The sequence below is a fragment of the Leptonychotes weddellii genome, chromosome 5 (genome assembly GCF_054177405.1).
Source record: "Leptonychotes weddellii isolate Sample4059 chromosome 5, ASM5417740v2, whole genome shotgun sequence".
NCBI classification, from domain to species: domain Eukaryota; kingdom Metazoa; phylum Chordata; class Mammalia; order Carnivora; family Phocidae; genus Leptonychotes; species Leptonychotes weddellii.
Genome location: NC_138373.1, coordinates 68238182 through 68252075, shown reverse-complemented (window position 1 = coordinate 68252075; position 13894 = coordinate 68238182). Strand labels below are relative to the sequence as shown.

Genomic DNA, 13894 nt, shown 5'->3' with positions numbered 1-13894 from the left:
TTTAGCCATTCTAAGCATCCAACTCTTGATTTTGACTCAGGTCATGATCTCAGGGTGGTGAGATTGAGCTCTGCGTCGGGCTTCATGTTGGGAATGGAGCCTGCTTGGGATTCTTTCTCTCCTTCTCCCTCTGTGCTGCCTACCCCTCCTGTTCATGGTGCATATGCACATACACTCTCTCAAAAACATAAAATAAAATTTATATCTTTAATGTACATCAGATTTATTTCTGTGTACTGTGTGAAGTAGGGATGTAATTTATTTTTCCAAGAGCACCAGTTGTTCAAACCCCATTTATTGAATGATTTGTCTTTTCCTTACTCTTTTGAAATGTTACTTTTAGCATATACTGAACTTACATATACAGGTAAGACTGTTCCTGAACCTGTGCCATACAATTTTAAATACTGTAGCTTTTTTTAAAAAAGATTTTATTTATTTATTTGACAGAAAGAGAGATAGCGAGAGCAGGAACACAAGCAGGGGGAGTGGGAGAGGGAGAAGCAGGCTTCCTGCCGAGCAGGGAGCCGGATGTGGGACTTGATCCCAGGACCTTGGGATCATGATCTGAGCCGAAGGCAGATGCTTAACAACTGAGCTACCCAGGCGCCCTAAATACTGTAGCTTTAAAAGGCTATGAGTCCTTATGCGAAATCCTGGGGGTCAGATGTGGTTTGGAGTCCAGATTTTTCCTCCTGATACCCAGTGGACATTATGCAGTATCCTGTAATCATATACATTGTTTTCTCAACGACTGTATGAATAATACCTATAAACCGTAAGTGACCTCATACCAGATCAAGTCAGGTTTTGCTGCTAAATAAGAAGAAACAAAACTTACTTTTAGAGGTTTTACGATTTTTGCATTGTAAATGAAGGATCATGGACCTGTAATTTATCTTGCTATTTAAGGAACAGCTTCCTTCTTTGTTCTTCTGTTGCAAATCGTTTAGGTTATCTTATACCTTTACTCTTCTGTTTGAATTTTAGAGTCAGCTTGTTGAGTTATTTGGAGAATCCTGTAGAGATTTTCATTAGGATACGAAGTATTTCATGCTTGTACCTTTTTGTTAGATTTATACCAAAGTGTTTTTATGGTTTGGTTGCTATTGTGAGTGGGATTTAAAAAAAAATTGCATTTTCTAATTGTTATTACTAATGTACAAGAAAGTACTGATATTTATATATTGATCTTGTATCTGACTGATTTGTAGAGTTCTGTTAACTTGTTAGTTGATGATCTTGGGTTTTCTAGTTAGAAAATCATATGTTCAAACTTGAGTTTTATCTTTTCATTGCTAGTATTTATGAGTCTTATTTCTTTTTCTTTTCCATTTGCATGGCATGGTTTCAGTCTTCAGTTTTGAGACATGCAAAATACTGTTAAAATGATGTTTACAGTAAAATGTGCTGTAGACAAAATTTGAATGTGTGATAAAAAGATGATAGAAAGGGAGATCTTTCTTATGTGGGGGTAATGAAAAGTGTCTGAGAGGCAGATATTTATTATTGGGGGATTTAATGTGTGATCTTTTCATTACAGATATGGTATAAGGTATTTCTTCAAGACTGGACAGCCGAAGACCTGTTACTTCTGATTAGCCTTAAGCAGACTTATAGCCATCGAGAAACCTCACGGAATTTCATATTTTGCTTTCTGCTTTACACCTTTCTTGGCACCCACGTTCATTTTGCAACCATGTATGGAAGTGCTCGCTCAGTTGGGAAGGTGGAACCGAGCAACCAGAGCCCTGGGCGTTCACCTAGGCTTCCACGTTCCCCTCGCTTGGGTCATCGTCGAACCAACAGTACGGGAGGGAGTTCTGGAAGCAGTGTTGGAGGTGGCAGTGGGAAAACCCTTTCAATGGAGAATATCCAATCCTTAAATGCTGCCTATGCCACATCTGGCCCTATGTACCTAAGTGACCATGAAAATGTGGGTTCAGAAACACCTAAAAGCACTATGACGCTTGGCCGTTCTGGGGGACGTCTGCCATATGGTGTCAGGATGACTGCTATGGGCAGTAGCCCCAATATAGCTAGCAGTGGGGTTGCTAGTGACACCATAGCATTTGGAGAGCATCACCTCCCTCCTGTGAGTATGGCATCCACTGTTCCTCACTCTCTTCGTCAGGCAAGAGATAATACAATCATGGATCTGCAGACACAGCTGAAAGAAGTATTAAGAGAAAATGATCTCTTGCGGAAGGATGTGGAAGTAAAGGAGAGCAAATTAAGTTCTTCCATGAATAGCATTAAGACTTTTTGGAGCCCAGAGCTGAAGAAAGAACGAGCTCTGAGAAAAGATGAAGCCTCCAAAATCACTATTTGGAAGGAACAGTATAGAGTTGTGCAGGAGGAAAACCAGGTTAGTTTTATATGTATGTTTACCTTTATTGACTGAATTCATGTGTGTAAGTGAAATGAGCTATTCTCTTTCTTTTCTTTCTTAGGTTTTCCTCTTCTTGGTTCATTTATCTTTCTTTTTCCTATTTATCTGAGTATTTTTCTATCCTCCATTTCTTAACCTTTTCCGGATTTGGTCCTATACCTTTGTTTTTTTCTGGTTGCCAGGTCTGCTTGCTCACTATTCTTGCTTGCTTTTCCCACTTGCATTTCCTTGCTTCTCTTTCTCTTCCTGTCTTTTCTTTAAGCCTGTATTACCTTTCTCCAGTTCTTGCAAGAGTATAATTTTGTCATCTGCTCTAAGATGCATTATCAAAATTATTCAGGTTACGTACTGTAAGTGTGAGGTGTAGCAGTAAGATTTACCATAGTGCTCGCTTCGGCAGCTCATAAACTAACATCGAAATAATACAGAAGATTATCATGGCCCCTGCACAAGGATGACACGCAAATTTGTGAAGAGTTCCATATTTTTGCTGGTTGAACTTGGCATTCAAGCATCGTGCACCTAGCACAATTTATGGCTCACATTATTATCTGGCAGACTGGTGTGCTGACACTCATTTCACCTGACCCGGATTCTAGTCCTGTGCACTGCCACCTGTGTGATGTTAAGTTAGTCATCACCAGGCCTAGCTGTAAAATGAGGGCTCAGACAAAATGAACTCAGGTTGTCAGATTGTATTGGTCTGTTTGTTTGTATGCAAAGTATCTGAATATCCATGGCCCTCAGAGTTTTAGGGAGGGGGCAGGGAAAGGGAGGGAAGAGATGAATGTTAGTGGCTGCTGCACACCTGTGACATCTCACCAGTCTGCCAGGAACGGACTTGAGGAGGCAAGAGGCTGTCCACACAGAGAAAAAGAAAGAAAAAAAATTTACCATAACAGGTGTCAACAAATCAGTCTTGAAAAAACCAGAAAAACTACCGCAAGGCAAATCAGTATGTTGATAGCACAGAATGAAAGTTTTAAGAAGTTAGTATTGATGATATAGATATTAAGTGCCAACAATGGGAAGCAGTTTTTTCTCTTGGCATTCATGAAAGTTTAACTTCAGGATGTTTATGTAGATTTTTAGAAGTCAAAAAATTTTTTTTCTTTTTTTAGTTCTTCAGGTATAAGGTGGAAGAAAGGCAATTTGGTATGGTTGTTTGCTTCTGGAAAATAAATGAGATAACTAGGCATTAAAATTAGGGCTTTGCAGTTCGAGAGCTAAATGCTATCCTATTAGATATATGAAACTTTTTTTTTTCCTACTCTTCCAGGTTATAGTTGATGTTTTGGCCACTGTCATGTCACTTTGCTGAGTGACATATGACTCCAAAGATGTGAACAAATCATATTCATGCTTCCAGCAATTAAAATCTTTTTTTTTTTTAAGATTTTATTTATTTGACAGACAACGAGAGAGGGAACACAAGCAGGGGGAGTGGGAGAGGGAGAAGCAGGCTTCCCGCTGAGCAGGGAACCCGATGTGGGGCTCGATCCCAGGACCCCGGGATCATGACCTGAGGGACGCTTAATGACTGAGCCACCCAGGCGCCCTCAGCAATTAAAATCTTAATCATACTTTTTTTTTTTGACTTTTAGAACTTTTCTTAAACGTGTGTTTGAATTATTTGCTTCCTTAATAAATTCTGTTACTCTTAAAGGAGAATTTTAAAGTAGCCATCTTATTGTTGATGTTATACTTTGTTTTGGGGTTAGGTTAATAAAAATTATGAAGAAAGTAATAAACTTATTTGGATTTCTTCAGCGTTCTTGAATGATGCTAAGAAAGAAGGAATTAGAAGTGATCTGTCTTTGATGAAGTAAATCTAAGATTTCTTTTGGTTTGTTTTACCATTCTATTACTAATAGTTCAGGCTTTCATATCTACTGTTTTGGTTATTTGAAGAAGATTGCTAGTTATATATATATATTTTTTAAAGATTTTATTTATTTATTTGACAGAGAGAGACACAGCGAGAGAGGGAACACAAGCAGGGGGAGTGGGAGAGGGAGAAGCAGGCTTCCCGCGGAGCAGGGAGCCCGATGCGGGGCTCAATCCCAGGACCCTGGGATCATGACCTGAGCCGAAGGCAGACGCTTAACGACTGAGCCACCCAGGCGCCCCACTAGTTATATTGTTTTGTATGTTAAAGCCCCAGACTTACTTTTTCAGTAATAAAAACAGCTTCTTTTCTCTGATCATAAAAATAATACTGAAAAATATAGATACGAAATCAAAATTTATCCCAAATCCTCCCATCTCTGAAAACTTTGCTATTCCATTGTTAACATTTTGTTGTTTCTCCATAATGAACATCTCTGTGCATACACGCATAAAATTTATACAAATGGGTGTTACATTGTGACCTTTTTTAGCCAACACATCTGCTGTATATTAAAGCCCTATGTGTCTGAATCATTATTTTAATGCCTATATACTATTGTGTCTGTACTAGTTAATTTAACATCACAGAGTTAAAAATCTTCAAATTTATTTGATAGTACAATATGAATTAAAAACTAAACATTGGGGCACCTGTGGGTGGCTCAGTCGGTGAAGCATCCGACTCTTGGTTTTGGCTCAGGTGATCCAAGGGTTGTGAGATCGAGTCCCGCATCAGGCTCCACTCAGTGCAGAGTCTGCTTAAGATTCTTTTTCCCTCTCTCTGCCCGCACTCCTCTCTTTGTCTCTCTCAAATAAATCTTAAAAAAAAAACAACAAAACTAAACCTTTAATTCATTTGAATCAGAGATTTCAAAATAATTAGAAATTATGATAATTTTTTTTTTTTTTTAAAGATTTTATTTATTTATTTGAGACAGAATGAGAGACAGAGAGCATGAGAGGGAGGAGGGTCAGAGGGAGAAGCAGACTCCCTGCGGAGCAGGGAGCCCGATGTGGGACTTGATCCCGGGACTCCAGGATCATGACCTGAGCCGAAGGCAGTCGCTTAACCAACTGAGCCACCCAGGCGCCCGATAATTTTCTTTTCTTAGGTATATTATAACCTCAAACTACTTTGCATTTAGTTTTTAACCAGTGATTAAATGTAATTTGTCATTATACAAAATCTGGATGTTTTATTAGTATACTTAAATTTTAAGTCTCTTAGAGACCCAGCCTTTTTTAAAAAAGAGGAAATGTCCTTTAAAAAGTATTCCTTAGGAAGTTTCTTGAGTTTGAGTCTTCAAGACTTTAAAAACAAAAATGTGAAAAGAAAGAGAAGAATTAAAATAGACCCCAGTGTTAGATCTTAAAAGTAAGGACAAGGTTCCTAAGTGTTGATTCTGATACATTTATTTATTTAAAATATAGATTTCCAGGCCTTTTGCTTCATAAATATCTCTGGAGATGGAGTCCAGGAGCCTATATTTTAAACAAGCTTCTCTGGTAGTTCTGAGATAAACCAATTTGGGGATCTTTAGAATGTAGTACATCTAATTCTTAAACCAGTGTGTTGCTCATTTGCCATAGGGAATTCATGATTATTCTCTTGTCACCTTTGAGCTCAGTTGTGACAGAAGGGAAAATAAACAAGGGACCATTGGCTAAGTGCTTCTCAACCTTTTTTCTGCCTACCACACTTCAGGGTAGTGACATGTGCAGGCTCCTGCACATAATGATCATTAACTTTGTCAGTGACCCTTAGTAGAAGGAATGTGTGTAGAGGAAAAAGTGTTTAAAATCTTAGATATGTTTATTTAAAAAAAACATCCTGGTGGGGCGCCTGGGTGGCTCAGTCGTTAAGCGTCTGCCTTCGGCTCAGGTCATGATCCCAGGGTCCTGGGATTGAGCCCCGCATCGGGCTCCCTGCTCTGCGGGAAGCCTGCTTCTCCCTCTCCCACTCCCCCTGCTTGTGTTCCCTCTCTCGCTGTCTCTCTCTCTGTCAAATAAATAAATAAAATCTTAAAAAAAAAAAAAAAAACATCCTGGTGATTTTGATATCTCCTCACTTTGAGAATCACTGATGTACGAGGTAAAATACTTAAATGACATATGACAGTAGGAGGGGGAAATAGGTTTTCTTCAGTTCACATTTATGTTCTCAGAAGGTGAAGTACAACACCAAAAGTTTATCATTCCTAAATATGAAATAATAGTAGATACATTCTGAAAGTTTTTGCAGTTTGGTGTTTAATTGTAAATATCAAGAGAGAAAAAAGGAGTTTGCTTTATTTAATCTTATGGGAAGTTACCAATGTAGCATAGGTCTTAAAAACTGTATCTGTATTTCAAGGGTAGATATTAGGTTTTTTGTTTGTAAAAATCAGATAGATAAATTTGGAGTAAGTACTGATAGTGTTTCAGTGCTCAAATATGAGGTACTTTGTATGCATTTAGACAGTTAAGCATCATAGTGTATCATACTTGAATATTATTCAGTTTCAAATATATTGTTAATAAAAATCAGTTTACTTACATTTACCTGAAAAGTAGTTGAGCTGTAACTTCTTGTTATAAATATTGTGTAAAAATTACACATGAATAAACAATTCCCTTTAAAGTTTCTACCTTTCAAGAGTATATTGACAGTATGTGTGTGTATAAATGTAATGTGTATCAATATAAGTATATATATAATTTAAAGTGGATTTTGGTAGAAATCAAATTCAGATTACTAGATTTATCATTGAATTATCTAGCCTCCAGTATACCTTTCTGATGATCCTAAAAATGTGCCTTTCACTAAGATGGTTTTTATCATCAAGCAACTTGGAAATGCCCATTTTAACAAGGAAGATAATTATTGGTATATGTCTTTATTTTCAAATCATTGAGGCAGCTAATTATGCCTATTCTTTGAAAGCTGTGTGGATAAAAAGCAATGACAATATCCTTTGTAGTTATTAAACTACATTCAAGAGCAAAGTATTTGACTCTTCTGCAAAGAGTGTAGTGGGGACTCAGCACTTCAGTCCAGTGGAAGTGAAACAGCCCACAGGACTATGATGCCAAAAAAACCATATGCACTGAAGGAGGGTGAACACAGCCTTATCTAGATTCCGCCCCTTGCCCTAATTAAGCAGCAGTGCTGGCAGGAATATATTCTTCCCGCACCCACTATAATTACCACGCAATCCTAAAATTGTATAACTTTGGTCCAAAAAGCGAAGGGTGCAATTTTAAAGTAAAGTGAGACACTGCAGAGAACTGAGAATGCTAATTAATAGATTATAGTGAGCCAACAGTGGGCCCTAATTAAACTCTGCATTCATTATACCCTCCAGAGCCCTCAGAGGTCAGACATTTTCCACTTTACAAAGAAGACTGGTTTAATAGGATTTACAGTAATTAAACAAATTTCCCCATTCCAGTTTGAGACTGGGGATTTAGATGCATTCTAAATGTTTGATCTGATTGGGCCACAGAGGTTTGTTCTAGAATCCTATCAAATGTAAAAACACATTTGCTTAGAATTGCCTGATGTGTATGGTTCATTATTACAAAGTCCTTTTAGAAAATTGTTTCTAAAATAAATACCCAGCTGTTTTTACATCTCACACTCCTTTTGTAGTTACTGAACTTTCAAATACTGGTGGTTGGAGATACGGAACAATACATGTTTTAACAGGAAAGACCTTTTCTTTTTCTTAAATTGAGAATGAGGAAGGTTTTTAGTTTATGTTTGCTGAAGAATAAAAGTTCAGCTATGAGCTTGGTTGAATTGCAAAGCTAAGGCTTTGGATGATTTGTTTTATTTTATTCTAACCAACATTTAACAAGTTATTGTCATACTTCTTTTTTTTGATACTATGCCTTGTAATATTTCTATATGTTGAGCTTAGTTGAAGCTTAATTTTAAAAATAACTGTTTTAAAACACTTTCATTGGGATTTTCTTTGGTCAGAGTACATTCTATTCAGTATTACAGTGTGGTAAGTGAGTTTAATGTTTTATGTATTTTTTGTTGTTGTTGTTTTTGGAGTCTGATTTTATTCAGGATTTTGATTTTTGGGTTTTTATTTTATTTGTTTAGGGATCAAGAGAATTTCCAAGTTCAGAAATACAAAAAGATAAACTTACCCTATATAAATCTTTGTTTTGGTCATTTGTTCTGTTAGCACACTGGTGGCTTTTAACATTTTTACAGTTTTAGGTTGTACCTTCATTTGTCACATGGTAAAGCTATTATTATTTGAATTTAAATAAGCTTTTTCATGAGGTTGCTAATTGTTTCACTGTCATTTAAGTTGATCTTAAAATCTGGAATCTATGTCTTGGACTATTTGTTTAACTAGTTAATTTTGATAATTCTGTTTTAACATAGAGATGAATTATGAATGATAAAGCAGTGTATGGTGGATAACTCGGTATTATAATTTATTTTCCGGATAGATGTGATCTTTTTAGGTGTTTCAGAAATGAGCTATGTTAAAGGAACTATGCAGGATGCCCTAAGAATATTAAATCAGATGTAAAATAGATATGTTCCTTTTGGGAAATTAACAATCATTTTGAGAAGCAAAATTTGTTCATGTTTGGCTTCTACAAATTTAAGCTACCTATCCATTGGATCTTGTCACATACAAAGGTAATGTAGGTGGGTATGAGAAATTGGCTGCTTGCAGAGTTGCTAAGTTTGCTTTACCTGGAATATAGTGGAGTGCTATGAAAAATGATTCATTGAATCTCATAAAAAATGTGCAAGTATCTGACAGGGCTTATTTGTGAGGAAATAAGAATTTGCCAGAATAGTGCAGCTTCTTCCCTCCACGCCCCCTTCTTGCATTTCACAGTGTGTGTGTGATTTCATCTCCGTGACAATACTTTTTAGGGATTTGTTAATTTACAGCAACTTTGCAGATAGTAGCTTAAATATGAATTGGGAAACCCACTTTTTATTTTGTTGTGCAGAGGAAACCAGAAAATGAACTTAGTTTTTAGTTAATTAAGGGAGGACAAAGTTCCATTTCACTTTTTAAAATCATATTGCTCCTAGAACTTGACATCATATTATGGGTGCCCTATTTGCCCAGGGTGGAGGCCTCTAGAAAGCATGCTTTATAAGAAGTGGTTGAGGGAACTAAAGAAGAGGAGACTTGTGACATTTTAGTTATACTCTGTGTATTTAATGGGCAGCCATATAGAAGGAAGTTTTTTCTCTCTCTTTTTTTGGTGGGGGTGGGTGGGGAAGGCCAACATTAGAAAAATGAGTGCAGATAATAGGATTATGGATTTGGCTCCTGAGGGAAGATACTGCCATTTTCTAATAAAGGTACATCTATCTGATGGAAGAGTCAGTCTCAGAAAGTAATGCTTGACCATTACTAGAATTGGTTACGGGGAGGCCAGAATGCCTCTGACAGTGGTGTGGGTGTTCTAAGTCTTTCAGCTTTTCAGAATGTCAGAAGTGGTGGGGAATAAAGTGGTACTTTGTGTAGAGCCATTTGGGGAGTCGTCCTCCCCATCCTCCCACCCCCTTTATCCTCCCCTCCCTTGCTTCCTCCTTCTCTTCCTTCTTGACAGCTTTATTGAGATATAATTCAATTCATCCTTTAAAAGTGTGTAATTTTTTCTTAATCTGGGGTTTATTTGAAGAAGAATTTGAAGAAAGTAATAGGAAATTGCCCTAGGGATTTCTTGAGCAAGGAAATGAATGACATAACAAAAAATACTATTTAGGAGCAGCTTTTATTGCTGTCAGCAGAATGGATTGAAGCAAGGAAGGCGGGGAAAGCAATTGACTTTGTTGCAGAAGGCCTGGATTAATGTGGGTAATAGGAATGCAGAGGAAGGTGCACAATTGTGATATATTTTCAAAGAAATATTTGCATATAGACAATGATTGCAAGAGAGAAAACTGTGATGAACCATGGTATTGAAATAGGGGAAATGTTTTGGCCATTGATGGAAAGTGGATAGAGATTAGAAAGTGGAACTATAAAGCATAAGCATTTAGAAATAAGGGACTAATGACTGTGACCTTAGGTACATGTACATAAATGTTATTATATGTATGCTTGTTAATGTTGGAAAATTGACTGCTCTTGTTACTACGTGTCTCTGCTTATGGGAGTAAGGAGTGGAGAGGGAGAGAGAAGCCATTAAATGGTACATCTTTTATATGTATTTTCTCACCGAGCTATTTTTGTATTTGTCTTCTTTGTTGTGGTATATTTCTTTGAAGGCAGACAGCTTGAGAGAGTCTCTCAATTCCTGAAAGTCACTATTCATTAAAAAAGGATAATAATGGTTTGTATTCCGGTGGTAAATGAACTTCGATAATAGATGTCTTTATTTTAGTTAGCAAGTTCATTGAAGATCATGTACCTTTGCATGATGAATTTGGAGTGAATTTGTCAAAAACAAAAATATTGCAGAAAATGTGCTTTCACTGAGGAAGTGATTAACTCTGTATTGGAAATGTTCTGTTCTTCCCTTATGGACAAGATTAGAAATGCTTTTTTGAACTGTATTTTTCTTTTTCTGTGTTGCCATATGCATCTCTGAAAATATTTTTCTTCCTGGAGTTGGGAGGTTTTTAACATAGATCTCTTCCTTTAATTTTTTCTTATTATTAGCAATAATGCTTATTGAAACTACCTCCTTTCTCTTTGTTCTGGCAGTCTTTCCTACCTAATAGGCTCATGGTAAGTTCTGTTACGTTTTGACATTGGTGGAGAATACGGGGTTGAAATGATACCTGTCTAGCTTAATTTAATCTTTGGAGACTTTGTGGGCTGAGAAGGTGAGAAATAGTTAAACTTTGATGTGCACACTGTACCATTCTTTAACAGCAGCTGGTGGCTTTTATACTTTCAGAGTTTGTGATATGCAGAGACCTATTTCACTTTGAAATCACCCTCGGATAACTCTTCCAGTCTTGGATGAGCCCTAAGGCACTTGTATGGTCCCCGTTAGCAGCAGTTCTCAAATTTTTTGGCCTCAGGATGTTGTACACTTGTAGAAATTATTGAGCCCCAAGTAGCTTTTGATATTTGCTATATTAGAGACTAAAATAGAAATTTATTTTATTTTTTTAAAGATTTTATTTATTTCTTTGACAGAGAGAGACACAGCAAGAGAGGGAACACAAGCAGGGGGAGTGGGAGGGGGAGAAGCAGGCTTCCCACTGAGCGGGGAGCCCGGTGCGGGGCTTGATCCCAGGACACTGGGACCATGACCTGAGCCGAAGGCAGATGCTTAACCCACTGAGCCACCCAGGCGCCCCTAAAATAGAAATTTAAAACAATTTTTTTTTTTTAAAGATTCTATTTATTTGATAGAGAGAGACACAGTGAGAGAGGGAACACAAGCAGGGGGAGTGGGAAAGGGAGAAGCAGGCTTCCCACTGAGCAGGGAGCCCGATGCGGGGCTCGATCCCAGGATGCCGGGATCAGGACCTGAGCCGAAGGCAGACGCTTAACGACTGAGCCACCCAGGGGCCCCTAAAACAATTTATTAACATATTTAAAAATAATAAACACATTAAATGTTTACAAAAATAACATTTTTAATGGAAAATCGTTTTGTAAGTCTCATGTCTGGCTTAATAGAAGACAGCTGATTGTCATAACTGCTGCTTTCAATGATCTATTGCATTTTTTTGTTTTGGTTGAAGTATTTGAAGAAAATTAGGCCTCACGTAAATATGTGGTTGGAAAAAGCAGAAGTGCTTTAAAAGCCTTTTTAGGGGGAACCTAGATGGCTCATTCGGTTTACCATCTGACTCTTGATTTCAGTTCAGGTCATGATCTCAGGGTTGTAAGATCAAGCCCTGCATCAGGCTCCACGCTCAGCAGGGAGTCTGCTTGAGATTCTCTCTCTCTCTCTGCCCTTCCATCCTGCTCTCATGCGCTCGCTCTTTCTCTCTAAATAAATAAATAAATAAAATTTTTTAAAGCCTTTTTAGATAATCATGGATATATTTTGAAACCACACCAAAATTTATTTTTTTGACACTTCATTGAAGTATGTTTTATATGCCATAAAACTCATTGATTTTAAGTGTACATGCAGTTCAATGACTTTTTTTTTTTTTAGTAGATTTGCTGAGGTGTGCAGCCATAACCATAATCAAGTTTTAGAACATTTTCATCAGCAAGTGGTAGTGGCAGTGTGGAATCTGAACTCTCATCAATGAGTTTTCCATAATTTGTTATGTTAAAATGAATTGGTCTGTCTTGTACTTTGAGCAGATCTTGTACATGTAGAGGATGTACATGAATATGTATGCTTTCTCCAACATTTGTAACATTGCGTAGTGGTCATTTGGAAAGTATAGGTTCATTGAATTATAAAGATCTTCCAAATGTTGCTGTATTTCATTAGACAAATTAAAAAATTTGCATTCATTAATATTCCTATCTCATTAGAAAAGTCTTTTAAGTTTTGGTTGGCTGTCAAGCTCACCAGATGGGAGATACAGGTTTTCCAAAATTCTAATTTTTGCTTGAAACTTCAAATTTTATCATTGGCAAGAAATATTGTCTGTTATTGTCTTTGAAGTGACATGTTTGTTTTGTTAATTTTTGAGAAAAATTGTCATATATGAGACTGAATAAATCATAGGTTATCAGTTCAGTCTTTTAAATTAAGATGTTCACTGAGGTAACCATTGTATTTCAACATGCAGCAAAAGTGTTTTATGCCTCTTTGAAGATGTTACTTGAGCAAAGAGAGACCTGATGATGTGACTGGTGTAAAAATATTCCAGGCAAAAGGAACTAACCGTCCCAAGGCCTTAGGATCTTTTGACTCATAAGAGGTTGCCACTAAGGGTCTTAACTAGATTATTCTTTAGCTAATGATGTTCCTCTTCTCCTCTCTGTTCAATGTTGTAAAAAGATGTTCTAGTCTTTGACATCAGCAAGGCTTTTGCTTCTTTGCTATGGTTTAGGAAGGTACACTATTTCTTCAATGATAGTGAGTAATGGGAAAAGACTGGCTAAAACCTAATAGGCCAAAATTTAGCCCGCACAATATTAAATAAAAGGAGAAAGCTTCACTGTTCTAGAAAGCCAAAAAAGTACTTCTTTTCTTTTTTTAAAAAAGATTTTATTTATTTATAAACAGAGAGCACTGGTGGGGGGAGGGGCAGCAGTAGAGGGAGAATCTCAAGCGGACTCCGGGGTGAGCACAGAGCCTGAGGCAGAGCTCAGTCTTATGACCCTGAGATCATGACCAGAGCTGAAATCCAGAGTTGGACGCTCAACTAACTGAGCCACCCAGGCACCTGAAAAGTACTTATTCAAGTTTTGGAGTGAGTTTATCCATGCATATTGAATAAAAAATTCTGCTTTGAGATCTTTTTTTTTTTTTTTAAAGTCCTGATATTTATTTTTTTTATTCTTATATTAATCCCCATACATTACATCATTAGTTTTAGATGAAGTGTTCCATGATTCATTGTTTGTGCATAACACCCAGTGCTCCATGCAGAATGTGCCCTCCTCAATACCCACCACCAGGCTAACCCATCCTCCCACCCCCCTCCCCTCCAGAACCCTGTTTGTTTTTCAGAGTCCATCGTCTCTCATGGTTCGTCTACCCCTC

General features: G+C 37.2%; 1 protein-coding gene and 1 non-coding gene across 5 annotated transcripts in view; both read left to right on the top strand.

Annotated features, from left to right (window-relative positions):
* Window positions 1–13894, top strand: part of LOC102748456 (ELKS/Rab6-interacting/CAST family member 1) — a 169999-nt gene that overhangs the window by 23148 nt on the left and 132957 nt on the right. For all 4 annotated transcript variants that reach the window (XM_081820987.1, XM_081820989.1, XM_081820986.1 and 1 more), the window contains exon 2: window positions 1544–2368. In XM_081820987.1, the coding sequence (XP_081677113.1) occupies window positions 1700–2368 (669 nt within the window). In that variant the 5' untranslated portion in view covers window positions 1544–1699. The remainder of the gene's footprint in view (window positions 1–1543; window positions 2369–13894) is intronic.
* LOC115941869 (U6 spliceosomal RNA) lies at window positions 2777–2881 on the top strand. The gene has a single exon (XR_004076548.1). It is a non-coding gene; the product is annotated as a U6 spliceosomal RNA (small nuclear RNA).